Genomic DNA, 27,809 nt, shown 5'->3' with positions numbered 1-27,809 from the left:
CAGGTTAAATTACACATTTATTTTTTTCTAAAGGTTGGAACGTTCCTTCAACCTACTGGGGACAGATAAATAGAATGTAGACAAACCACAGTACTACAGAAAAATGTAGGTGAAAAGTAGTTTTTTTCCATCATATGCAGACCATAAAATGCAACCTTTCAAGGCTGCGTGAGGCTGTGGAAACATTGCAATTTTTGGCCTGCATTTGAGAGAATAAAACAAGTTTTTCACCTGAAAGTTTCTGGAGTGCTGTCTGCATTATTTCCAAGTGAACCGTGATAAAGGCCCTGGCCTTTGTGCATCCACTGGACATTTTTTGTTGTGCTTCTTTTTCCAGTTTAGATAGATAGATGAGATTTATAAACAAAAAGATAAAAAACAATAGTTTTTGTTTTATTCTTTCAAAATAGATATATGATATAGACAGATACATAAATGGACGAAGTATAGATATATAGATAGGAGAATGCTAGGTAAGAGCTGCTGATGGCTCCTTGCACTCTGAATGTACAAAGGGGAGGGAGGACACACAGCCTGATTTTATATGAAAAGGTGGCATTCTCTTTGCGGTTACACAACCCTTAGGCTGGCTCTGGACACAGGCACCTCTATCGTAGCCTATTACAAGAGTACAAGACGCACAGTACGACCATGAAATTTTCATAAAGCCTAAAATGGAAAGGGCAGCCAATGTACATGGTTCCAGGGCCCTGTCACACTAAAATAAACGTGCATGAGGATGCGGTCCATCGCAAGCCCTTCTCCGAAAGGAGAGAGGCCCCATAAACCTACCCTTTTCCTCAAGGGCTTGAAATAAATATAACAAAAATGCGAGTACAATGAATGTTAAACAGTAGATGACAGACTGAAATAGAGGATAACAGGGCCCTGCCTGTTAAGGCTTACAATATGCAAGGGGAGGAAAGGGAAACAGTAGGTAAATGAGACAGCTGGTCATCTGTGAGCAATTAAGGAAGCAGCTTTTGATAGGGCAAGACAGTGGCCGCAAGGTTTTGTAGGTTATAGGCTTTCCTGAAGAGATGGGTTTCCAGGTTACTTTTGAAGGTTTTGATGGTGGGTGAAAGCAGGATATGTTGGGGAGGTCTTGAGAGGATTAGAGATTAAGTGAGGGTTGTATCGTGAGATCAGGTCAAAGATGTATGAAGGAGACAGGTTGTGGATGGTCTTGTATGTCATTGTTAACAGTTAAAACATAATTCATTGGTTAAAGAGTAGCCAGTGAAGGTATTGGTAGAGGAGGAGCGAGTAAAGAGGTGCATTATTCGGGCAGCAGAGTTGAGAATGGGTAGGTGGGGAGCAAGAGTGTTTGATGGAAGGTCACAGAGGTGGATGTGGCAGTAGTCCAAGCGGGACATGTACTAGTTTAGTGGATTTAAAGTTGAAAAAAGATTGGATCTGATCAATGTTTTTGAGGTGGAGGAGGCAGAATGTGGTAAAGGCCTGAATGTCCAGTTTGAAAGACAGAGCAAAACTGAAGGTGATCCCATGGCAGCGGACTTGTGGGACTAGGGAGAAAGTGGAGCCATTGACTGTAATTGATAGATCCTTATTCCTAGATTTCCTGATTGCAGTAGAAATGCAGACAAAAAAATGTATTTGTGGCAGTGATATACTGTTAGCTAGAGCTATAATATATTAAACTAGCTGAGTACCCAGCATTGCCTGGTTTTTCCTACCTAATCTTTTTGGGGGTGGAAAAGCAAAATAGGATGAAGCTCTTGTCCTCATATCCCAACCACATAGCCTGTCCTTATATCCCATCCTCAGGTGGAGTTGTGATGAAGAGATTGTAGCCTGAAAATAGAAGGGGTGTGGCTTTGTTTGAATAGGCGTGACATGCAAGCTGGGCCGATGTAGAAAAAGGGTAGAAAATAAAAAGGGGTGTAGCTTAAATTGTGGGTTGCAAGCCAGACTAAGCACTCCAGGAGATGCAGAACAGAGAGGAGATACTTGCATGGGACTTGAGACAAAAAACTCATCCTTCACGTGAGGAGGTAGGATAGGGTTAATTTACCTATGCTATAATTTTATTTGACATATAAGTAAGGCTACATTCACATCGCGATTTTGCCATACTGTTTTGCATAATTTATTAATTTTTTTTGCAGAACGTATGCCCTAAAACTGACAAAACTGTATGCAAATGCGTGCTCTAAAATGGAACTGCATACAGTATTAAACCGTATGCGATTTGGATTTAGAGGTCCGGTTGCATCAGTTTTTGTTTTAAAAAATGTATATATTTTTATTTAACACTTTAGTGCAATAATGTACCAATTTTTTTAATTGAAATTACAAGGAAAGTAGGTGTGGTATGCCGTGTACAAGAAAAAAAAGTATCCCAAAAACCGTATAGCACTGTAGACACATCTGTTTTTCTTTGAGTTCAATGTTAATAAAAAAGTATACAGTTCGTATAGGGTTTTCAAACAGGACACAAAACCGTAGTACACAGCTACATTCACATCACAATTTTTTGTTTTGAAAAATGTATCCCTCAAAAATTGACAAAACTGTATGAAATGATATGCTCAATATAGTTTCCATTGACTACAATGTCATAAAAACTGTATAGGGTTTTTATTAACCCATTAAGGACTCATCCCATTTTCACCTTAAGGACTTAAAACAATCTTCGTTTTTGTATTTTCGTTTTTTCCTCATCTTCTATACATCTATTTTGTACCTACAAACCCATATAAGGGCTTGTTATTTGCGTTACCAATTGTACTTTGTAATGACATTACTTCTTTTATAACATAATCTGCGGCGAAACAAAGAAAAAATTATTTGTAGGGTGAAATTAAGAAAAAAAAGGGGTTAAGGGTTTAAGGACACAAAACACTTTGAAAAACAGGACACAACTGGACACAAAACCGTGGTTGACTGCAGTTTTGTGTATGTCAAAAACCCGCACAAAACCGTATATGTACAAAAACGTACAAAACCGGATAAATCTTGTTGTGTATGTTTTTGTATGGGAGGTTAAGGTATACTTTTTTTTTATACAGTTGTATACAGTTTTGCAATACAAAACCGTATACGTGAACCATATAGCAAAACTGTGATGTAAATACACCCGTAGACTGCAGTTTTCTGTATGGTAAAAAAAACACACAAAACCATACACGACCGGATGCATCTTGTTGCAAACATTTTTGCAAGAAAGGTATATTATATATTTCTAATTTGAATTTTTCTAATGGCCCTTTTTTGACCCCTGTAGCTTTTTTTTATTTTTCTTATTTCACATACCATGCTGTATGAGGGCTCATTTTTTGTGCCATAATCTGTTTTTTGTATCGGTACCATTTTGGTATTGATCTGACTTTTTAATTGCTTTTTAACTCTTTTGTTTATGGGATATTATAAAAATTGCAATTCTGTGGTTTGGTATTTATTTATGTATGGGATACATAATGTTATATTTTAACCCCTTAAGGACCCAGGACGTCAGGGGACGTCCTGGCACCCTGGGCTTTAAGGAACCAGGACGTCGCCGGACGCCCTGGCGGTTTCTGGTCCCTGCCGCGCGCCGGGCAGAGATTGGAAGCAGATGCCTGCTGAAATGCTTCAGCAGGCATCCAGGGCAAATGCCGAGGGGAGCCCATAGAGTCAGGCAGAGCCCCAGACTCAAAGGTACCCGTATACAGATTAAGTAAGATTGGGATCAGTTTCTCCTCGCTCAACCTGCACCAGTCCCTCACCAAACCATCCAGTCCCGGAGTCTTCCCAGAGGGTAAGTCTTTTATAACCCTAGATACCTCCTCAGCTGTGAGCGGGTCCTCCAGTCAAGAGGACTGAAGTAAGCTCAGCGGAACAAGGGGAAGGTCCCTAAGGAAGTAGAGTACTGTTTCAGGGGTCACCCCAGCTGAGGGGGAATACAGGAAACCATAGAAGGAAAGGAATGCCTTATTGATGTCTGCCGGGTTAGAACCAAGGGACCCATCCTGAGCCCGTACACAGGGTATAGAAGCTACAGGGCAACTGTCCCTGGACAGGTAAGCCAAAAGTTTACCGTTCTTGTCCCCAAATTCAAATATAGCTGCCTCCCTTGCTGCTATTTTCAAATGGACCCTAAAAGAGACCTCTGAGCCCTAGCCCACTCCCTCTCAGCCTCCGGAGTAGGATCCCTCACCACCGCAGCTTCAAGGACCCTATTTCTGACTGTAGCACCCGCTCTCGGGCTCCCAGCAATGCCCTCCGGCCCGCCACCCCCACCATAAATGCCCCTCTAACCGTGGCTTTATAAGCGTCCCACTGGACGAGGACATCCGGATGGGGGGCATTATGGGCCCAGTAATCAGAATGAGCAGTCTCCAGAGCAGAAGATATTTCCTCCTCCTAAAGCCACCACAGGTGCATTCTCCACAAACGTGAGGAGGGCCTAGGTCCTAGGGACATGGTAACTATCAAGGCAGAATGGTCTGAGATCCCTCTACTAGTATAGCACACTTCACTCACCACTGGCAGCAGGTCAGCCGAAGCGAAAGCAAGGTCTATTCGGGAAAAGTTTCGGTGCAGCAAGGAGTAGTAAGAAAAGACGGTATCATCTGGGTACTTCCATCTCCAAATGTCAGTAAGGCCCAACCCCAAACGCCAAGAAGTTAAAGCAGAGGATCCGGGGTCCACAGCACTGGTGCAATCAAGCCGGGGATCAGGAACAACATTGAAGTCTCCTATAAAAAGAACAGGGTAAGTAGGGAAGGAAGTCAGCTTAGTTACTATCAAGTCCAAGTGGGCCACATGAAAGGGAGGTGGGACATACACAGACACTAAGTTAAAGCTAAAGGAGGCCAGCGCACAATGAAGTATCACATATTTACCAAAATGGTCACAGGAAACCCGGGAAATTATCAAGGGGAGGGACTTAGAGACTAGAACTGAGACCCCTCTAGCCAAAGACGAGTACGAAGAGTGGTAACCCTTCGCAACCCACACCCTCTTAAGGGCCAGGACCTTTTGACCCGTAAGGTGGGTTTCCTGCAAGCAGATAATATGCGGGGAGTGTCTCTTAACAAAGTCTAGGCGCAGCGCTCTCTTAAACTTGGAATTTAAGCCATGAACATTCCAGTTCAATATTCTAAGGGACCCCATCATGAAACCAAGAAAGAACGCCAACAGGGCTATCCCATTATATCCGATAACCATAGGAGCTCCCACACTCACCACAGACAAACGGACAACACAGACAACAAGGACAAAACAAAAAAGGTAGCCACTAGTCTCAGAATGGCCGTCGTCCGAAGAGGCATCATCTTCTAAGGGTGGAAGAAACACTCCAACTCCCGACTTGTTGAACTTGGATCTGCCCCTGGAGCCTCCCATCGTGGCACACAGACACCAACACAGGCGAGGATGAGAAAAGTAAAGCACCAGAAACAAGAAGTACAGTCGCAGGTCGTAGAGTACACCACTCCCAGTAATATAGCAAAAAGTTCCACAATACTGAGTGCCGCAAGCGCACAGGGAACCCCAATAGTACTTGGAGCACAGTCCAGCCCAGAGGGGGCAACAGAGCAGCAGCAGAAGTCCTGGAGCACTCGCAGCACAGTCTAGCACAGAAGGGGTTAGCAGAACTGCGGCTAATATCCGCAGAGCACTCCCAGAACAGGGGGGTTAATAGAGCAGGAATAGAACAGTAGCCAATATTCCCAGGGCACTCACAGCACAGTCCAGCACAGAAGGGGGGGGGGGGGGTATAGAGCAGCAGCTTCAATTGTCTGCGTACTTCAGGACCCAGCAAGTCCCCAAGGTGGTAGAGAAAGCTACAATCCCCAGGGCCAGGTAGCAGTAGAACTGGGCTGGTACTCACAGCTCCAACGCACAGGATTATTAGATGTCAGCCTCCTCTGCCTGCATGCAGTCAGGACACCTCTCCAGCACGAGAGCCCCACCGTCCCAGAAGCTCAAGGAGCAGCTTTGGAGCAGACTGGGGAGAGACGAGGCCCCGCCCACAAAGGTCAGCAATGGCGGCCTCAAGCGCCAGAATCCAGGGCCTGTCCGGGGCTGAAGGAGAGATACGGACCACCGTGGAACCACACTGCCCTCTCTGACTGTTAATCAGAGTAAGGCTGGGTTCACACTACGTTTTGTCCCATACGGGAGCGCATACGGCAGGGGGGAGCTAAAAGCTCGCGCTCCCGTATTTGACCGTATGCGCTCCCGTATGTCATTCATTTCAATGAGCCGACCGGAGTGAAACGTTCAGTCCGGTCGGCTCATTTTTGCGCCGTATGCGCTTTTACAACCGGACCTAAAACCGTGGTTGACCACAGTTTTAGGTCCGGTTGTAAAAGCGCATACGGCGCAAAAATGAGCCGACCGGACCGAACGTTTCACTCCGGTCGGCTCATTGAAATGAATGACATACGGGAGCGCATACGGTGACATACGGGAGCGCGAGCTTTTAGCTCCCCCCTGCCGTATGCGCTCCCGTATGGGACAAAATGTAGTGTGAACCCAGCCTTACAGTCACAGGGTGAGCGGGAGCTCAGTAGCAGCACGTCCGCTCAGATCCCAATGCAGGCCACACCCCCTTTTCATTTACTTTTTAAAAAAGGCATTCCTGTTTCATAAAATGTTTTTAAATAAGACTCATCACTTCAACACATAGGCCGACATTTATCTGTGCCTTTAGACAGTTTTTTGTGTCTAGAAAAGGCGCAAAAATGGCGCAAGCGGGTTTATCTGCGCATTTTTAGCACCTTTTGGTTTACACATTTCTGCTGTTTTTGAGTTGCAATCCACTGATTTTGGCAATACACATGATATGGAAGAGTTTTATGAACTGCGCCTTTTTGTGAAAAGGAGCAAAAAAGGCGCAAAGCCACTGAAAAGTCTCTAAAACTACACCAGCCCAGACTTAGCTTAGCTTTTTGGTGTATTTGAAGAGAGAAATTTCAGAAAATGTGACCTGCACAAAATGTATCAAATGGTCTGTGACCATATAATAAATATGGTGCTCCTACACAAAAAAAGGTGTAGAAAATTCTTCACTTACTCCTACAATGATAAATGCCGGCCATAGAACTTATTAATAGTGTTATCACAAATTGTACTAGCGTCAGCATGTTTGCATGATGTTGCATGATTTACCCATCAGGAAGATGTGTAGCTCTCCGTGTGGTATTGTCTCCAGCACCCGGATCCCTCCCTCTCTCTCAAGACGATGCATCATTATCTGCTAACTCAGGAGGCTTGGCTGGATCTTGTCTCTGAGCTCAAGCTCTGCCCCCTAAGCACTTCTAGCAGCATTGATGTGTGAGGGTAGTAGGCAAAGTGATGAAGAGATGAAGAGTAAGCAATACATTTTGGGAATTGTAGTACTGAGCAACTGGTCAAACAGGAATTACAGAGCTAAGACAACCTATAACATATGGATATTTGGTGGTCTCAGAACTGGGGCGGACAAGTAAGCAATGGCATATGCTTCTGTGCCATTTTTTCTTTTAACCAGATGTTGGAATACCCCTTTAACCCCTTAAGGACACAGCCTATTTTGACCTTAACCCCTTAAGGACTCAGAGTTTTTCCGTTTTTGCATTTTCATTTTTTCCTCATCACCTTCTAAAAATCATAATGCTTTCAATTTTGCACATAAAATTCCATATGATGGCTTATTTTTTGCGCCACCAATTCTACTTTGCAGTGACATTAGTCATTTTACCCAAAAATCCATGGTGAAATGGAAAAAAAATTCATTGTGCGACAAAATTGAAGAAAAAATTTCATTTTGTAAATTTTGGGGGCTCCCGTTTCTACGCAGTGCATTTTTCGGTAAAAATAACACCTTATCTTTATTCTGTAAGTCCATACGGTTAAAATGATACCCTACTTATATAGGTTGGATATTAGGTTGGATATTGTCGTACTTCGGAAAAAAATCATAACTACATGCAGGAAAATGTATATGTTACAAATTCTCATCTTCTAACCCCTATAACTTTTTTTTTTTCTGCATACGGGCCGGTATGAGGACTCATTTTTTGTGCCTTGTTCTGAAGTTTTTATCGGTACCATTTTTGTATTGATCGGACTTTTTGATCGCTTTTTATAAATTTTTTCATGATATAAAAAGTAACCAAAAATACGCTATTTTGGACTTTGGAATTTTTTGTGCATACGCCATTGACCGTGCGATTTAATTAACGATATATTTTTATATTTCGGACATTTCCGTACGCGGCGATACCACATATGTTTATTTTTATTTACAGTTTTTTTTTATGGGAAAAGGGTGATTCAAACATTTATTGGGGAAGGGGTTAAATGACCTTTGTTAACTTTTTTTTTTGCAGTGCTATAGCTCCCATAGGGACCTATAACACTGCACACACTGATCTCTTATGCTGATCCATGCAAAGCCATAGCTTTGCATGGATCAGTGAGATAGGGGCTCGATTGCTCAAGCCTGTAGCTCAGGCTTGGAGCGATCAAACCACGATCGGACACTGCGGAGACAGGTAAGGAGACCTCCGCTTGCGTCCCAGTTGATCGGAACATCACGATTTTATCGCGATGTCCCGATCAGCCCGACTGAGCTGCCAGGAAGCGTTTACTTTCACTTTCAGATGCGGTGGTCAACTTTGACCGCCGCCTCTGAAGGGTTAATAGCGCGCGGCACAATGATCGGTGCTGCAAGCCGTTAGCTATGAATAGCAGCCAGGAATGACCCGGTGTGATGCGGGGTCACGGCGTGACCCCGTTTTAAACATCGGGACCGGGCTCAGGGCGTACAGGTACGCCCTGAGTCCTTAAGAGGTTAAAGGGGTACTCCCATGGAAAACTTTTTTTTTTTTTTTTTTAAATCATCTGGTGCCAGAAAGTTAAACAGATTTGTAAATTAATAAATAAATATAGACAAAAGGGGGGGGGGACCATAAACCTCCAGACTAATACCAGATATACTTGTACATGATGAATTGAATAGATGGAACTGTGCTTCAATTGATGATGAAAAAAAAAAGTTTTATTCTTAGAATATACAAATAAAGACAAATATAATTAAGAAAATTATAATATCAACCTCCTTACACAGGGCCCTTGTGGGGAGGTGAAATTAAAACATGCAATAAAGAAATACAATAAAAAAAACATAAAAAAACGCTAAATATGCATTAAAACCGCTAAATATGCATAATTAAATTAGTCTGACATCTAAAGGACCGGCAATGTTCACAGTCCGTGATTGTAAGATACAGTCTGCATGTGTATATATATTAAATGTCCAAATTAAACAAAGATCACCATTTATAGTTACCAGCTTGAGGTGATATGTAGTTTGCAGAAAGTACAGCGTTGTGCTGAACGTCCCAGAGGTAGATGGAGTGCAAAGTCGAGGCTGTTTGGAAGCGCTGGCATGCGCTGCAACGGCTGGCCTGCCTGCCACAGACCTTAGGGGAAGCCGCTGGTCTCGGAGGTGGGTGGAAACAGCCTCGTGGAGAAAACCTCGGCGTCTGACGTTAGTCATGTGGAGATGGAAAGAAAGCCGGCAAGATGGAATGCTGAATTAGGTGATTATAACAGGAACAGGTGGCTGTATAGTGAAAGATAGCGGTCCTTCAAGGATTGTGGAATAAATTCTATTGTTTATTGCGGTAAAATTTCGGTATTGATGCGGTAGTTTTCTCTAGATGCGTTTCAGGGTACTTAGTGTAATGACCCTTTCCTTAGTAGAGACATTAATGTCTCACCTCCGAGACCATCGGCTTCCCCTAAGGTCTGTGGCAGGCAGGCCAGCCGTTGCAGCACATGCCAGCGCTTCCAGACAGCCTCGACTTTGCACTCCATCTACCTCTGGGACGTTCAGTCAGCACAACGCTGTACTTTCTACAAACTACATATCATCTCAAGCTGATAACTATAAATGGTGATCTTTGTTTAATCTGGACATTTAATATATATACATGCGGACTGCATCTTACAATCATGGACTGTGAACATTGTTGGTCCTTTAGATGTCGGACTAGTGGAATTTAATGCATATTTAGCAGTTTTTTATGTTTTTTTTTATTGTATTTCTTTATTGTATGTTTTAATTTCACCTCCCCACAAGGGTCCTGTGTAAGGAGGCTGATATTATAAGTTTCTAAATTATATTTGTCTTTATTTGTATATTCTAAGAATAAAATAAATAAATGTAATCATCAATTGAAGCACAGTTCCATCTAATCAATTAATCATGTACCAGTATATCTGGTATTAGTCTGGAGGTTTATGGTTCCCCCCCCCCCCCCCTTTGTCTATATTTATTTATAACATTTTTGTACCTTTTTGAGGTGTAAGTACTATTCCATATAAGCCTCAACTAATTGTTTGTGAGCTGCACAATCCCACATTTTTTTTCTATAAATTACTTCTATTAAAAAATCTTAATCCTTCCAGTAAGCTGCTGAATACTACAGAGGAAATGGGTTTTCTTTTTGAAACACAGAGCTCTCTGCTGACATCATGTCACAGTGCTCTCTGCTGACATCTCTGTCCATTTTTAGAACTGTCCAGAGTAGGAGAAAATCCCCATAGCAAACATATGCTGCTGTGGCCAGTTCCTAAAATGGACAGAGATGTCAGCAGAGAGCACTGTGGTCATGATGTCAGCAGAGAGCTGTGTGTTCCAAAAAGAAAACCATTTCCTCTGTAGTATTCAGCAGCTAATAAGTACTGGAAGGATTAGGATTTTTTAATAGAAGTCATTTACAAATCTGTTTAACTTTCTGGCACCAGTTGATTTAAAAAAAATTAATTCCACGGGAGTACCCCTTTTAAGGACGCAGCCGTCATTTCTTGGTGAAAAATTCAAAAATTTCATGAAAAATTTGAAAATGTTGCTTTTTTTTTTTTACTTTGAAACTCTCTGCTTACCACATACATTATTTATTGATTCACATATACAATATGTCTAATTTATGTTGGCATCATAAAGTTGAATTTTTTTTTTACTTTTTGAAGACGTTAAAGGGCTTCAAAGTTTAGCAGCAATTTTCCAGTTTTTCATGAAAATTTCAAAATCTGAATTTTTCCGCTACCATTTCAGTTTGAAATGAATTTGAGAGACCTTTCTTTGAAAAAATACCCCATAAATGACCCCATTATATAAACTACACCCTCAAAGTATTCAAAAATGATATTCAGAGAGTTTGTTAACCCTTTAGGTGTTTCACAGGAATAGCAGCAAAGTGAAGGAGAAAATTCTAAATCTTCAAATTTTACACTAACATGGCCCATTTATTTTTTATTTTTACAAGGGGTAAAAGGAGAAAAAGCCCCCCAAAATTTGTTACCCAATTTCTCTTGAGTAAGGAAATACCTCATATGTGGATGTTAAGTGCTCTGTGGATGCACTAGAGGGCTCAGAAAGGAAGGAGTGACAATGGGATTGTGGAGAGCAAATTTTGCTCAAATGGTTTTTGGGGGGTATGTTGCATTTAGGAAGCCCCCATGTTGCCAGAACAGAAAAAAAAAACACATGGCATACTACACCCCTCAAGGAACGTAACAAGGGGTACAGTGAGCCTTAACACCCCACAGGTGTTTGACGACTTTTCATTAAAGTGCGAAGTGAAAATGAAAAAAAAAATATTCAGCTAAAATGCTGTATTTTCCCCAAATTTACTATTTTTACAAGGGGTAATAGGAGAAAATCCCTCCAAAATTTGTAACCCAAATTCTTCAGAGTATGGAAATACCCTATGTGTGGACGTAAAGCACTGTGCGGGCGAAGTACAATGCTCAGAAGAGAATGAGCCACATTTGGCTTTTGAAAAACAAATTTTGCTGAAATGACTTTTGGGGGGCATGTTGCATTTAGGAAGCCCCTATGGTGCCAGAACAGCATAAGAAGCCCCACATGGCATACCATTTTGGAAACTAAACCCCTCAAGGAACGTAAAAAGGGGTACAATGAGCCTTAACACCCCACAGATGTTTGAGAAATTTTCACTAAATTTGGACGTGAAAATGAGGGGTAACAGGAGAACTCCCCCCCCCCCATTTGTAACCCCATTTCTTCTGAGTATGGAAATACACCATGTGTGGACGTCAAGTGCTCTGCTGGCGCACTACAATGCTCAGAAGAGAAGGTGTGCCATGGAGAGAGAATTGGTTGGAAAAGAAGTTGGGGGCCATGTGCATTTACAAAGCCCCCATGGTGCCATAACAGTGGAACCCCCACATGTGACCCCATTTTGTAAACTACACCCCTCACGGAATGTAATAAGGGGTGCAGTGAGTATATACACCCCACTGGCGTTTGACAGATCGTTGGAACAGTGGGCTGTGCAAATGAAAATTTAAATTTTTCATTTTCACGGACCACTGTTCCAAAAATCTGTCAGACACCTGTGGGTTGAAAATGTTCACTGCACCCCTTATTACATTCTGTGAGGGGTGTAGTTTCCAAAACAGGGTCACATGTGAGGGGAGTCCACTGTTCTGGCACCATGGGGGGCTTTGTAAACGAACATGGCTTTCAATTCCAGACAAATTTTCTCTTCAAAAGCCCAATGGCGCTCCTTCTCTTCTGAGCATTGTAATTTGCCCGTAGAGCACTTTACATACACATTTGGGGTATTTCCTTACTCAGAAGAAATTTTTACTTTTTTTTACTATTACCCCTTGTGAAAATGAAAACTTTGGGGTAAAACCAGCATTTCTTTTCATTTTTATGTCCAACTTTAAAGGGGTAGTCCAGTGGTGAAAAACTTATCCCCTATCCTAAGGATAGGGGATAAGTTTGAGATCGCGGGGGGTCCGACCGCTGCGGCCCCCTGCGATCTCTCTGTACGGGGCCCCGGCTCTCCGCCGAGATAGCGGGTGTCGACTCCCGCACGAGGCGGCGGCCGACACGCCCCCTCAATACATCTCTATGGCAGAGCCGGAGATTGCCGAAGGCAGCGCTTCGGCTCTGCCATAGAGTTGTATTGAGGGGGCGTGTCGGCCGCCGCCTCGTGCGGAGGTCGACACGCCCCCTTCCCGCGGGCTGTCGGGGCTCCGTACAGGAGATCGCGGGGGGCCCCAGGGGTCGGACCCCCCGCGATCTGCAACTTATCCCCTATCCTTAGGATAGGGGATAAGTTGCTCACCACTGAATCACCACTGGACTAATCCTTTAACGAAAATTTGTCAAAAACCTGTGGGGTGTTAAGGCTCACTATACCCCTTGTTACGTTCCTTGAGGGGTGTAGTTTCCAATATGGGGGGGTCACATGTGGGTGTTTCTCTTGCGTTTGTCAGAACCGCTGTAACTATCAGCCACCGCTGTAACTATCAGCCACCCCTGTGCAAATCACCAATTTAGACCTCAAATGTACATGGTGTGCTCTCACTCCTGAGCCTTGTTATGCGTCCGCAGATCACTTTATGTCCACATATGGGGTATTTCCGTACTCAGGAGAAATTGCGTTACAAATTTTGGGGGTCTTGTTTTCCTTTTTCCTCTTGTGAAAATGAAAAGTATGGGGCAACACCAGCAAGTTAGTGTAAAAAATTATTTTTTTACACTAACATGCTGGTGTACACTCCAATATTTCATTTTCATAAGGGGTAAAAGGAGGAAAAGCCCCACAAAATTTGTAACACAATTTCTGCCGAGTACGGAAATACCCCATATGTGGCATTAACTGTTGCCATGAAATACGCCAGGGCTCCGAGGTGAGAGAGCGCCATGCGCATTTGAGGCCTTAATCAGGGATTTGCATAGGGGCGGACACAGATGCAAGCTTCACTCTTGCCTCCTCCACCACAAATACCTTACGCTAGTGCTTCCCAAACAAGGTGCCTCCAGCTGTTGCAAAAAACTACCAGCATGCCTGGACAGTCAATGGACGTCCAGCAATGTCAAGAGTTGTTTTGCAACAGCTGGAGGCTCTGTTTTGGAAACGCATTTTTATTTGGGGGGGGGGGGGGGGGGGGGATAATTGTGTAAGGGTGTATATGTAGTGTTTTACTTTTTATTTTGAGTAGTGTACTGTAGTTAGTGTTTTTAGGGTACATTCACACGGGCGTGGGTTTACAATGAGTTTCCAGCTGGGAGTTTGGGTTGCGGTGGAAAATTTGCCATAGCTCAAACTTGCATTGGGAAACTCACTGTAAAGCCCCGTCCGTGTGAATGTAACCTGTACATTCACATTGTGTGTGTGTGTGTGTGGGGGGGGGGGGGGGGGGTAGGGGGTGTTTACGGGCTTAAACCTCCGACTGTTGCAAAACTACAACTCTAAACATGAACTTACAGACTGTGCATGCTGGGAGTTGTAGTTCTGCTACAACTGGAGGCACACTGGTGGGAAAACACTGAATTAGGTAACAGACTAACATAGTGTTTACCCACCAGTGTGCCTCCAGCTGTTGCAAAACTACAACTCCCAGCATGTACTGACAGCCGCTTGTTGCTCAGCATGCTGGTAGTTTTGCAAGATCTGGAGGGCCACAGTTTAGAGACCGCTGCACAGTAATTTCCAAACTGTGGTCCTCCAGATCTTGCAAAACTAAAAATCCCAGCATGCCCAGACAGCAAATGGCTGTCTGGGCATGCTGGGAGTTGTAGTTTTGCAACAGCTGGAGGCACACAACTACAACTCCCAGCATGCTCAGACAGCCGTTTGCAGCCGGGCATGCTGGAAGTTGTAGTTTTGCAACATCTGGAGACCACTGGGTAGTGGTCTCCAAACTGTGGTCCTCCAGATCTTGTAAAACTACAACTCCCGGCATGCCCAGAAAGGCATTGCCTGTCTGGGCATGCTGGGAGTTGTAGTTTTGCAACATCTGGGAGGACCACAGTTTGGAGATAACTACAGTGGTCTCCAAACAGTGGTCCTCCAGATGTTGCAAAACTACAACTCCCAGCATGCCCAGACTGTCTGGACATGCTGGGAGTTGTAGTTTTGCAACTTGTCAGGGGGAGGGCACTTACCTCCCCCATCATCGCTACCGCCAGACCTCGGTGCACCCGCCGCCCCTGCACACCCGATCGCTAATCGGCTTAATCAAATGGGGTCCCGGGGTGTCGGGCGGGAGTGGTCTCCAGTTGGACACCCCGGGACTTTAGCTAATTAACCCGATAAGCGGCGGAGTTCCGCGGGAATTCCGTAATGTGAACGCACCATTATATAGGGACTTCATCTTTCCTTCTAGGTACTTTGGACCAAATTGGGGCATGTGAGTGACTTCATTGATACCTGCATTCAGCGGTATTATACTAGTAATTGTCAACATGGAAGAACTTATATTGAAACCCTCTCTCTTTTGTTGTTTTTTCTTTGCCCTTTTTTTTCAGGTTTCAGGATCGTACTCACCACGTTCTGCAAAAATGTTTTTATGTACTGTATGGGTTGATACATATAACCATTGTTCTCGGTCTACCAGTTCTTATAAACATATTTATGCAGTTTATTTTTGTCTGGGGGCTGAATAAAATAGCCCAAATACCACAAACTATTGCATATCAATTCCCCTGATGACACCGCTCTACCGTGGCAGAAACGCATTGGGAGTTATGCGTATGGATTAGCAATAGCTTGCAACATTTTTGTAAATCTACATTGTGATGTGGTAACTGCTTTATTGGTTGATATTATTTGGTGCTGGTTATTTTGAGCACTATTAGGTTATTTTGGTGGATTTTAATATACCTATTAAAAGTTACATTTTATGGATATCCCTCCTATCAGCACTCTTTCTATGGTTGTTGATGCATTTATTTGTATGTATGTATTAGCACGGAGGGATGGGGGAGAGAAATAATGACACAAGGGCATTAAGATGGAGGAAGGGGATAGTGGCAAAAGTGGATCAGAAGGAAGGGGGAATAATGGCACAGGGGGATTAAGATGGAGGGGGAAATTTACCCCCCCCCTCCATCTTAATCCCCTTGTGCCATTATTCCCCCTACCTCCGATCCCCTTTTGCCATTATCCCTCCCCCCCATCTTAATGCCCTTATTCCTTCTCCCTCAGATCCCATTTTGCCATTATCTGATAGTGGCAAAATGGGATCTGAGGAAGGGAGGGGAATAATGGCACAAGGGGATTAAGATTGGGGGGGGGGGGGGGGGGTAATTATTAACACCCCACACCCCCCCCTTAATCTTAATTCCCTTATGCCGTTATTCCCCCCTCCCTCTGATCCCCTTTTGCCATATTGAATAATAATGGCACAAGGAGATTAAGATGGAGGGGGGAATAATGGCAAAAGAGGGCCTAAATTCTGTACGAGGGGTACCCGTGGACATACTTTCACCCTTTGGGGGTACAGTCGTGAAAAAGGTTGAGAACCACTAACATAGGGGCCTGTGAGTCGCCTTGCGCAGTGTACACAGACATCACGACTGCTTCGCAATGTTTGAGTACACTGCAGTGCACTTGGCGAATTGCAGGCCCCTGTGTGGCTGCTTGGAGCGGTGGATTGCTGCTGCGAGCAGGCCAGAGCGTGGCAACAGCTGGAGGAACACATGGGTCAGGTCACCGGCGGATCCACAGAGTAATATGTTAAATGTGACCCTACCCTTACAGTGCTTTTCCATCATTTAAATCCAATGGGGAAGTTTTATCAAAACCCGTGCAGAGGAAAAGTTGACCAGTTGCCCATAGCAACCAATCAGATCATTTTTCAGAGGCCTTTACAAAAACGAAAGAAGAAATCTGATTGGTTGCTATGGGCAATTCAGCAACTTTTTCCTCTGGACAAGTTTTGATACAATTCCCCCAATATGCACAGTTATAAGTCAACATGTTTGGATTCCTTTGTGACCTTTTCCAAACATACTAAGGTTTTAATAACCCACATAGCAAAGGGAAAAAATTCTAAACAAGCAGTGAAGACACAAGTGCAAACATTATAAAATATTACATGAAATTGAGGTTGGAGAAGCTGAATATTGAATTATATTACTGCATACAGATTTTTATAGTATACTCTTAGTACATATCAAGTAAAAAAAAAAATAGTTTTATGCCCCCTTAGGGAAAATCTGAAATGTGCTGGAATAACCCTTTTAACAGTCATACACCTGAAGGAAATTAAAAGGATTTTCCAAGGACTTTTCATTGATGGCATATCCAAAAAAATAAATGACAGGCCTTGCTACAACAGTGCAGCCCTGCCACCCACCCCGTCATCACACAACATCCCCCTCTCATTCTGAGCACCCCCCAATGAGGAGCCATAATACACAGCCTTCATACCCCCTCTCATGCCTCCCTTATTTTACAGACTGTTCCCTTATGTCCCCGTCTTATAACCTCTGCTCCTCTTATTTTACAGACTTCTCCCCGTGCCCTCTGCTCCCCGTGCCCTCACACAGACTGCTCCGTCATCTACCTCCTACTTTCATTTGATTATGCTCCCCTCTGCTCTCCCCTGGAGACTGCTCCCCATGCAATTTGCGCACATATGCCTCGCTCTTTGATTGTACAATCTGCTCCCCCATTCCCTCCTCACACAGGACCACTCTCCCCACAGCCTGCTTCCCTCAGTGATTCCTCCTAGCAGCTCCTCTTCCTGTATCTCCATGTCACTACATAGCGCTGCCGCGTAGCAGGCCCCACCCCTTCCTGTCCGGTCACGTGCTCCCCCTGGTTGAAGCGCTGCTGTGTTCCTGATCCTGGTATCTGTGCGGCGCCGTCCTACCCGCCAAGTGCCCGGACTGAAAACAGGAAGTGAGTATGAGGCCCGGCCCTATGACAGGCAGCCAGGCGCGCTGACAGCCACTGAATGTACTTATCAGCGCGCTCTGAGCCCCAGTACCGAGCCGTACATACCGTGCACGTATAACACACAGGAGCCCAGTGTGCCGCCATATGTTGTGTCCTCTTAGCTATTACTGCGCAGCTGAGTGTCCTCGCAGACCCCCCCCCCCCCCAAAGCACTGAGCTGACTTCTCACTTCTCACCTGTTCTCCCCCAGCAATAAACTGACTCCCCACCTGTCCCCCCGCAGCCCTGCGCTGACTCCCCACCTGTCCCCCCCCAGCCCTGCACTGACTCCCCACCTGTCCCCCCCAGCCCTGCGCTGACTCCCCACCTGTCCCCCCCAGCCCTGTGATGACTCCCCACCTGTCCCCCCGCACTGAGCTGACTGCCCACCTGTTGTCCCCCCCCCCCCTCGGCACTGAGCTGACTCCCCCCCCCTCGGCACTGAGCTGACTTCCCCCCCCGGCACTGAGCTGACTTCCCCCCCCCCCATCGGCACTGAGCTGACTCTTCCCCCCCCGGGGCACTGAGCTGACTAACCAACCCCCCCCACTGAACTGACTCCCCCAACCCCCCCCCTCGGCACTGAGCTGACTCCCCCAACCCCCCCCCCCCCCCTCGGCACTGAGCTGACTCCCCCAACCCCCCCCCTCGGCACTGAGCTGACTCCCCCCCCTCGGCACTGAGCTGACTCCCCCCCCCCCCCCTCGGCACTGAGCTGACTGCCCCCCCCCCCACTGAACTGACTCCCCCAACCCCCCCCCCCTCGGCACTGAGCTGACTTCCCCCCCCCCCCCCTCGGCACTGAGCTGACTTCCCCCCCCCCCCCCCGGGGCACTGAGCTGACTAACCCCCCCCCTCGGCACTGAGCTGACTCCCCCAACCCCCCCCCCTCGGCACTGAGCTGACTCCCCCCCCTCGGCACTGAGCTGACTCCCCCCCCCCCCCCCCCCCGGCACTGAGCTGACTGCCCCCCCCCCACTGAACTGACTCCCCCAACCCCCCCCCTCGGCACTGAGCTGACTTCCCCCCCCCCCCCCCCCTCGGCACTGAGCTGACTTCCCCCCCCTCGGCACTGAGCTGACTCTTCCCCCCCCCCCGGGGCACTGAGCTGACTAACCAACACCCCCCCCCGCCCCCCCAAACCCCCCCCCCCCCCCCCCCCCCCCCTCGGCACTGAGCTGACTTCGCTCCCCCCCCCCATCGGCACTGAGCTGACTTCCCCCCCATCGGCACTGAGCTGACTTCCCCCCCCCCCATCGGCACTGAGCTGACTCCCCCCCCCCCCCACTGAACTGACTCCCCCAACCCCCCCCCTCGGCACTGAGCTGACAGCCCCCAACCCCCCCCCCCCCCTCGGCACTGAGCTGACTCCCCCAACCCCCCCCCTTGGCACTGAGCTGACTCCCCCCCTCGGCACTGAGCTGACTTCCCCCCCCCCCCCCCCGGGGCACTGAGCTGACTAACCCCCCCCCTCGGCACTGAGCTGACTCCCCCAACCCCCCCCCTCGGCACTGAGCTGACTCCCCCCCCTCGGCACTGAGCTGACTCCCCCCCCCCCCCCCCCCCCCCGGCACTGAGCTGACTGCCCCCCCCCACTGAACTGACTCCCCCAACCCCCCCCCTCGGCACTGAGCTGACTTCCCCCCCCCCCCCCCCTCGGCACTGAGCTGACTTCCCCCCCCTCGGCACTGAGCTGACTCTTCCCCCCCCCCCCGGGGCACTGAGCTGACTAACCAACACCCCCCCCCCGCCCCCCCAAACCCCCCCCCCCCCCCCCCCCCCCCCCCCTCGGCACTGAGCTGACTTCGCTCCCCCCCCCCATCGGCACTGAGCTGACTTCCCCCCCATCGGCACTGAGCTGACTTCCCAATCCCCCCCCCCCCCCCCCCCATCGGCACTGAGCTGACTCCCCCCCCCCCCCCCACTGAACTGACTCCCCCAACCCCCCCCCTCGGCACTGAGCTGACAGCCCCCAACCCCCCCCCCCCCCTCGGCACTGAGCTGACTCCCCCAACCCCCCCCCTTGGCACTGAGCTGACTCCCCCCCTCGGCACTGAGCTGACTCCCCCCCCCCCCCCCCCCCCCGGCACTGAGCTGACTCCCCCCCCCCCCCCCCCGGCACTGAGCTGACTTTCCCCCCCCCCTCGGCACTGAGCTGACTTTCCCCCCCCCCCCTCGGCACTGTGCTGACTTCCCACCTCTCCCTCCCCCCCAGCACTCAGAGTTAGTATTTACTAAAATGGACATGTCAGGAGAGTCTGCTACATATATGTGCTGCTTTATAGGTGCAGCAAGAACACTGTAGCTTTCTTGTCATCATTGTGAAAATGGAGAAAGCTGTAATGCTGGGTTCACGTCACGTTTTCTCCCATACGGGAGCGCATACAGCAGGGGAGAGCTAAAACCTCGCGCTCCCGCATGCCTTTCTATGCGCTCCCGTATGTCATTCATTTCAATGATCCGGCCGGAGTGAAACGTTCGGTCCGGTCGGCTCATTTTTGCGCCGTATGCGCTTTTTCCCCGGACCTAAAACTGTGGTCAACCACGGTTTTAGGTCCGGTTGTAAAAGTGCATACGCCGCAAAAATGAGCCGACCGGACCGAACGTTTCACTCTGGCCGGTTCATTGAAATGAATGACATACGGTAGCGCATAGAAAGGCATACGGGAGCGCAAGGTTTTAGCTCCCCCCTGCCGTATGCGCTCCCGTATGGGAGAAAACGTGATGAGAAGCAGCCCTTAGTCATGGCCAGTGGATGCAGAAAGTTTCCCAGTGTGTGAATGAGCCACAGTGTCATTGTCCTCCGCAGCACAGTGCATGTGTGTTTCTTCTATATGTTTACCTGATAGGAACCATACAGAGTCCCTGGCACTATATGGTTGTGGGGGAAGGTTTTATTTCCAGTATCTAGCTTAGTGTGGTTTCACATTTCAGTTTGCTAATACAGCAGGAGAATTTCAAAACCACCTTCTGCTGGATCCGTGCTGTACGCTATTGATTTCAATAAGCCACCTGGAGTCAGATAGTGAATATGGTTGGCTCGTTTTCTGTCCGTATCCGTTTTATTTTTACTGGACTAAATACCATGGTCTGCTGAACTTTTCAGTCCGTTTCAAATTCCGGATACAGTTGGAAAATGAACCAACCGGAGAAACAACCTGACTCCATGTGCCTCCTCAAAACCAATGGTGGTTGTTTTTAAGACCAAGTACAAGTACCGATACTTTTTTCAGTCACGTGACAGGGTGTTTTTTTTTTTTTTTTTTTTTAGTTTTTCTTTTAAAAGAAAGGGCCTTTTTTTTTTTATAGAAATTCTAATTTTTATTAGGGAAGGGGTTAATTCGCATAGTTATTTATTACATCATTTTTTCACTATTCTTTAGTCCCCATAGGAGACTATTACATGCAATCTGTAGATTTCATACATTGATCAATGCTATGCCATAGCATAGCATTGATCAGTGTTCCTGGTGCTCCTTTACTACTGCCTGCCATGGCTGGCTGCAGTAAAGAAGCGACGATTGGATGGCACGAAGATCAGTATGGGACCTCCGGCCGTCCTTTCAGCTGATCGGGACACCGCGATTCCACCGTGGTGATCCCGATCACCATCCCTGAGCTAACCGGTAGTTAACCCCTTAAGGACTCAGCCCATTTGGACCTTAAAGGGTAGCTCCCACCATCCTATTTTTTTTCGGTCCCTGCCTATTGCCAATCTATCCCTAACCCCCTCCCTGCTTTTAATTTTTATTTTTACTATATTAAAAATGCCTTTTGTCTGCCTGGCAGTGTGCTCACTACCAGGCAGACTTCCCCAGCAGGCACCACGTCACTGATGCCTGCTGGGGGGGACTTCCGCCCTTAGTTCATCTACACAGGGTGCCTCCAGCTGTTTCACCACTATAACTCCCAGCTTGCCCTGACATCTATTGGCTGTCAGGGCATGCTGGGAGTTGTAGTATTGAAACAGCTGGAGGCACTCTATGTAGATAAACTATTAGTTAGTTACAAGCTACGGCGCTAGCCCGTTCCCTCCTCCCCCGCCCCGCATACCCAGTTCCCTCATTCCACTTAAAGTTACTGCAGAGTCCGTCAGCGGGCGTGAGGAGTGGCCTCCCAGCCAGTGGCCGGGGAGCCAATGCGCTCGCTCCCGCCTGTCTGATTGACAGGCAGGGAGCGAGTGCAGCCTAACTGAAAAAGGACTCATTGCCACTCCAAAATCAGTCCTTTTTCAGGCGTGACGTCATGCCAGGCTTCAGCCGGCCACTAGGAGGGTGTAAATTAAATGTAAATTAAACCTTTTTAATGAAAAAAATAAAAAAAATAAAAGTATATTAGAGATATGTTGTAGTACATAAGTACTACAACATATCAAAAAATAAAGTTGGTGACAGTGCCCCTTTAAGGACTTAGACAATTTTATTTTTACATTTTCGTTTTTTCCTCCTCCCCTTCAAAAAATCGTAACTTTTATATTTTCATCCACAGACTAGTATGAGGGCTTGTTTTTTGCGTGACCAGTTGTCTGTTGTAATGCCATCACTCACTTTACCATAAAATGTATGGCGCAACCAAAAAAATACTATTTGTGTGGGGAAATTAAAAAGAAAACCGCAATTTTGCAAATTTTGGAAGGTTTTGTATTCACTCCGTACAATTTATGGTAAAAATGACGTGTTTTTTATTCTGTGGGTCAATACGATTAAAATGATACCCATGATTATACACTTTTCCATTACTGTTGTGCTTAAAAAAATCGCAAACTTTTTAACCAAATTAGTACGTTTAAAATCGCCCTATTTTGAAGACCTATAACTTTTTCATTTTTCCATATAAGCGGCGGTATGAGGGCCCAATTTTTGCGCCGTGGTCTGTACTTTTTATTAATACCATATTTGCTTATACAAAACTTTTATTACATTTTTTATTAATTTTTTTGGGAATAAAATGTTATAAAAAAGCAGCTATTTTGGATTTTTTTTTAAAGTTCACGCTGTTCACCGTACGGGATCATTTACGTTTTATTTTAATAGTTCGGATATTTACGCACGAGGCGAAACCAAATATCTATATAAAATAATTTTTTTACATTTTCTGGGGGTAAAATAGGGAAAATGGGACAATTTACATTTTTATTGGGCGAGGGGGTTTTTCAAATTTTTTTTACTTTACTTTTATTTTTACACTTTAATAATCACCATAGGGGACTATTTAAAGCAATCACTCGATTGCTAATCCTGTTCAGTGCTATATATAGGACATAGCACTGATCAGGGTTATCGGTCATCTTCTGCTCTGGTCTGTGGGAAGGCAGATCAGAGCAGAAGACTCCCGGAAGACAGCGGAGGCAGGTGAGGGGACCTCCGTCTGCTGTGCAGGATGATCAGATCGCCGCGGCAGCGCTGCGGGCGATCCGATCATCCTGTTAAGTGACTGCGATGCTGCAGATGCCATGATCGGTATTAACCACGGCATCTGAGGGGTTAATGGCAGACATCCGCGCGATCGCGGGTGTCCACCATTACCGGCGGGTCCCTGGCTGCGATCCACAGCCGGGACCTGCCGCGCATGATGCCGGCATCGCTCCGATGCCCGCGGTTATGTTCAGGACGTAAATGTACGTCCTGGTGCGTTAAGTACCACGTCACCAGGACGTACATTTACTGCCTGCGTCGTTAAGGGGTTAAAGGGGTACTCCGGCGCTTAGACATCTTATCCCCTATCCAAAGGATAGGGGATAAGATGCCTGATCGCGAGGGTCCCGCCGCTGGGGACCCCCGTGATCTTACGCGCAGCACCCCAGTTAAAATCAGGCGATCAGGCATCTTATCACCTATCCTTTGGATAGGGGATAAGATGTCTAAGCGCCGGAGTACCCCTTTAACTTCAGGACATTTTAGACGCAACTATCAACTTAGATTGCTTAGTCTAAAAGGTTAATGCAGGTCCCTGCTATGACGCACGCTCAGCTGCTAAGCATGCTGCATAGCTCGGGATTGGGCGCGGGAGTTGATCCGTACGGAGAGTGCAGGCGGCTTACCGCACCTTTGTGATACCTGCCAGCAGGAGTCCCACTGGCAGGTATCTGATTAGGTATCAGGGACATTTGCATGAGTGCAAGTACTCGTGCAAATGTCCAGTATCAGTACCAGTATCGGTATCGGGACAACCCTAGTGGTTGTGAAATCCTACTTGCCATATCCAGCTTTCGGATTTGCAGAGATGGGAATTCATCCTTACCGGTGTTTCTGCCAACTCAAGCATCATTTATTACATTCAATTTATTGCTACAGAGATTGTCTAAGAGTCTGTCACCAGATATTTGGATAAAACCTTTTCATGTTTAGAGGACCTGTGGCCAACCCCAAAAAATGAGATGTTACAGTTATTAAATATCTTAGGGTGCTCAGATTACACACATTCCCATTCCTGAGACATCTTTTTATTAGAATTCAGGGAACTGTCAGATCGGGATGAACTTGGGAATGACTGATGATGGATGTGATTTATACAGTCAGAAGGTGTTAATGTTTTATACTGAGATGTGGATCTGGCTAAGGATTTTGCACTAAATTTCCTTGTGGAAGTTCTTTGAATGGTAGGCTGCTGCTCAGTTCAACCTGCAGAATTTCCGTTTCGGAATTCCACCATGAATCCTAGTTTGGCGAAAGAATGAACATGTTCATTCCACAGAATTTGCAGGCAAAGCCTCATTAATCAATGGGACTTAGAATTTTACAGTTTATTTTGACAGCAAATTCTGTGTAAAATTAACACTGATTTGAATGGTGTTGATTCACTGAGAAAATGTTGAGGAAATACCCTAAGGCCAGGTTCACACTACAGAATTTCCGGGCGGAATCCCCTTTTGAAATACCACTCAGAAATTCTGGTACAGCAGAGTCCCATTGCTGGCAATGAAATTCGACTGCAGAATTTTCGAGGAAAATTGGAAAATACACTCAAAAAATTCTGGCAGATTTTCGCTCTACAGACATTGCTGTCTATGGGGACTGCAATCTCTGCGTGGTCCTATCACTGACTGACTGAGTTGGCGCTGGCTGGACTTTGTCTGGCCGGAAATTTGTGAACACGGCCGTAAACATGCCTAATACACCCCTGACTGTATAATCACACACATCACCTGATATTCACTCTTAGGCTGGGTTCACACCACGTTTTTCAAATACGGTAACCATATACGGTTTTCCGCAAAAAAACATATACGACCGTATCCGAAACCGTATGCATAGAGAATGCATTGTAAACCGTATTCCAAATGTTGTGTACGGTTGCATTCGTTTTGCCTCGGATACGGTTTTGCCGATTTTTCAACCGTAGGCAAAAACGCTGTCGACCACGTTTTTGCCTCCGGTTGGAAAACCGTATGCGAACCGTATGCGGTTCTTTTAACATTGTTGTCTATGAGAACCATACACAGAATTTCAGAATACGGTTGCACACGGTTTTTCTAATCCGTTTTTGGAGTTCATACATGCACAGATTGGAATTTCAATAGAACAATAGTAACTTTATTAAATTGCTGGAAAACTAATTCCAACAAAATAGCAAAACCGTTGGCAAAAACTGATGCAAACGGATCGAACCGTACGGGGAAAAACCGTATACGTTTTAATTTGGAGTCATACGGTTGTATAAGGTTGCATACGGTTTTTGCCATACGTTTTTTAGCGGAAAACCGTATACGGTAACCGTATTTGAAAAACGACTATAAACCCACATATCTCTAAAACGGGAGGGTAGATTCAGTAAAATGCGTTGAATCAGGGTATTCCCATCTCATCATATTGTACTAATACAGTAAATGTAAAAACCAAAAACTTACTAAATATGTTCTATTTTTTTGTAGTGCTCAGTTTTTTAGATTCCGTCTGTGCTTGTTGCCTAGGGTTACAGCCACTGCTTCGATCTTGCAGCAGTGGCCGCGATTGTGCGGTTCGCAATCTTCAGTTCCTAAGCGGGATGGCTGAGTTCTCAGGCGTGCACCTTCTAGAGCTTGCGCAGTAACTCTCTTTCTGGCTATCTCTCTGCAGCTTTGTTCACGTTAATGGGACAGCTTTACGCACAGTAGCATGACGCCATTGTCACACTGAAGAGCTGAAGAGGTACAGAGTTGCCGTGGTTGTGTGCTCTGTTCTATGTACTGTTAACTGTATAAACAGTGGTCCCTCAAGTTATAATATTAATTGGTTCCAGGACAGCCATTGTATGTTGAAACCATTGTATGTTAAGAACAGAACTCTATGGAAACCTGGTAATTGGTTCTGAAGCCCCAAAATGTCATCCAAAAATAGGAAAAAGTAAGAATTAAAGAAAAATAAGTTGATAACTAATATAGATAAAGCAAATCCCTTCATACAAAAGTAATAAAGATCTGCTGGGAGCTGTAAATCATTGTCTATGTCAGTGTTTCCCAAGCAGGGAGCCCCCAGCGGTTGCAAAACTACAACTCCCAGCATGCCCGGACAGCCAAAGGCTGTCCGGGCATGCTGGGAGTTGTAGTTTTGCAACCGCTGGGGGCACCCTGCTTGGAAAACACTGGTCTATGTAGAGGACAGGAGCTTGTTCAGGGTCCTGTACAGTACATACAATGTCCTAAAAAAGTAACATGGAGCCGCCCTCACCTGTATGGACATTTATCAACGGGTTTAGTCAGGTTTTCTTTACTATAATTGTCGCAAAATTGTCGCAACTGCGACTACACGATTTTTCGTGCGACATTTTGACTGGAAAGCGAGAAAAGCAAGTTTTCCTAAAATTGACTATGTAGTAATAATTTTAAAATGGACTACGGGTAGTTAGGTATTTATTAACTGCGACAGTCGCAACTGCGCAAAAAAAAGTCGCAACAGCGTTAAAAATTGACTAAATTTACTCCAGCTCAAACATGGAGCAGAAAAAGCTACTACCAAAGTAGAAAAGGAAAAATTGCTTACGTGAAAGAAAATTATCAACAGGCTGAAACCAGTTGATAAATACGTCGCACATAAGCAAAAAAAAAGTAAGGAAAAAATTACTAAAAAAAAAGAATACATAAGCAAACATTGATAAATGTCCCTCCTGGTGTCCAAAAAAGCAGGTAACCCTGGTACAGGTAAAGTGTACAGAACATGTAATACCTCCCTGTACTGTAGGGAGCGCTACCAGACATCAGTCAGTGCATACGCTTCAGTAATACAGGGGTTTTACCAGTAAATTGCCCATTCTGATTGGTCAGTTCTTCCAGCCATTGACACGTTTCACAGATCTGGACTGTCCGTAGTATTGTATGTTGAGTCTGGTTTCAAGTTACAATGGTCCAGAAAAGACCATTGTATGTTGAAACTATTGTATGTTGAGGCCATTGTAAGTTGAGGGATCACTGTACAAATATGTATATGCAGACCTCATAGAAAGCACATTTCACCTAGGCAGGTTTGTATTTGCTCACAGTATGTAAATATATAGAGTGGATACCTCTAAATAAGCTCACTTTAGCAGCTTGTTTGTGCTGGGGGGAACCTGGGGGGAATCTTTGCCACCACACTTTTTATGTCTGGTTGTCATGAGCAGGGAGTGATCTTCTCACATAGCTGATACATACTGGTTATGAATTGGCATCGGAAGTGTGCACATTAGTCAGGACTGAGCAGTCACTTAAAAGAAAACATCCCGCCTACATTTAAGCTGTGGAGCACATTTGACAGTATGGGATCGAGGTAAATTGGGAGCTGGGAACACCTTCTTAAATGGGTTATCCAATGTTGTTGTTTTTTTTATTATTTATTTATACATATATATTTTTTTATAGTTCATCCTATATGCTTGGGCTGCAACAACAGAAAAACCTTAAAACAATTTTTTTCAAATCAACTGGTGCCAGAAAGTTACAGATTTGTAAATGAAATACAAAAATGGAAGAAGTACAGTCCTCAGGTGTTTACCTGGGGATATCTGTGTTTGATGAGGGTAAGGTATGAGCATAAAGGGGGGGGGGGGGGTGGATAGGAAGAATGGGGGGGAGGGGGGGGGGAGAAAGAAAAGGGAGGGGAATAGGAGCAGAGCAGAGGAAAAGGGATATTTTGTGGGGAAAGAAGAGGA

The 27,809-nt window shown here is 45.8% G+C and overlaps 2 protein-coding genes across 5 annotated transcripts in view; one reads left to right on the top strand and one right to left on the bottom strand.

Moving 5' to 3' along the window:
• ELAPOR2 (endosome-lysosome associated apoptosis and autophagy regulator family member 2) overlaps window positions 1–17,553 on the bottom strand; it is a 175,768-nt gene extending 158,215 nt beyond the window's left edge. Inside the window, exons 1-2 of one of the 2 annotated variants that reach the window (XM_056573385.1) lie at window positions 17,335–17,553; window positions 4,486–4,700 (exon numbers count right to left, since the gene is read on the bottom strand). In XM_056573385.1, the coding sequence (XP_056429360.1) occupies window positions 4,486–4,700; window positions 17,335–17,443 (324 nt within the window). In that variant the 5' untranslated portion in view covers window positions 17,444–17,553. Of the gene's footprint in view, window positions 1–4,485; window positions 6,042–17,334 lie in introns of those variants that run through there. The other variant, XM_056573384.1, reaches the window with a different exon arrangement.
• Window positions 17,554–17,569: 16 nt separating this feature from the next.
• Window positions 17,570–27,809, top strand: part of DMTF1 (cyclin D binding myb like transcription factor 1) — a 60,440-nt gene continuing 50,200 nt past the window's right edge. The window contains exon 1 of one of the 3 annotated variants that reach the window (XM_056573389.1): window positions 17,570–17,672. Coding sequence is in view for 1 of the 3 variants with exons in the window: in XM_056573388.1 (XP_056429363.1) it covers window positions 27,417–27,427 (11 nt within the window). In the remaining 2 variants the exon portion in view is untranslated. Of the gene's footprint in view, window positions 17,673–25,269; window positions 25,835–26,811; window positions 27,428–27,809 lie in introns of those variants that run through there. The other 2 variants (XM_056573390.1, XM_056573388.1) reach the window with 2 other exon arrangements.

Source organism: Hyla sarda, chromosome 4 (assembly GCF_029499605.1).
Source record: "Hyla sarda isolate aHylSar1 chromosome 4, aHylSar1.hap1, whole genome shotgun sequence".
Taxonomy (NCBI): domain Eukaryota; kingdom Metazoa; phylum Chordata; class Amphibia; order Anura; family Hylidae; genus Hyla; species Hyla sarda.
Note: the sequence above shows the minus strand (reverse complement) of the source record. Positions and strands in the feature narration are given on the sequence as shown.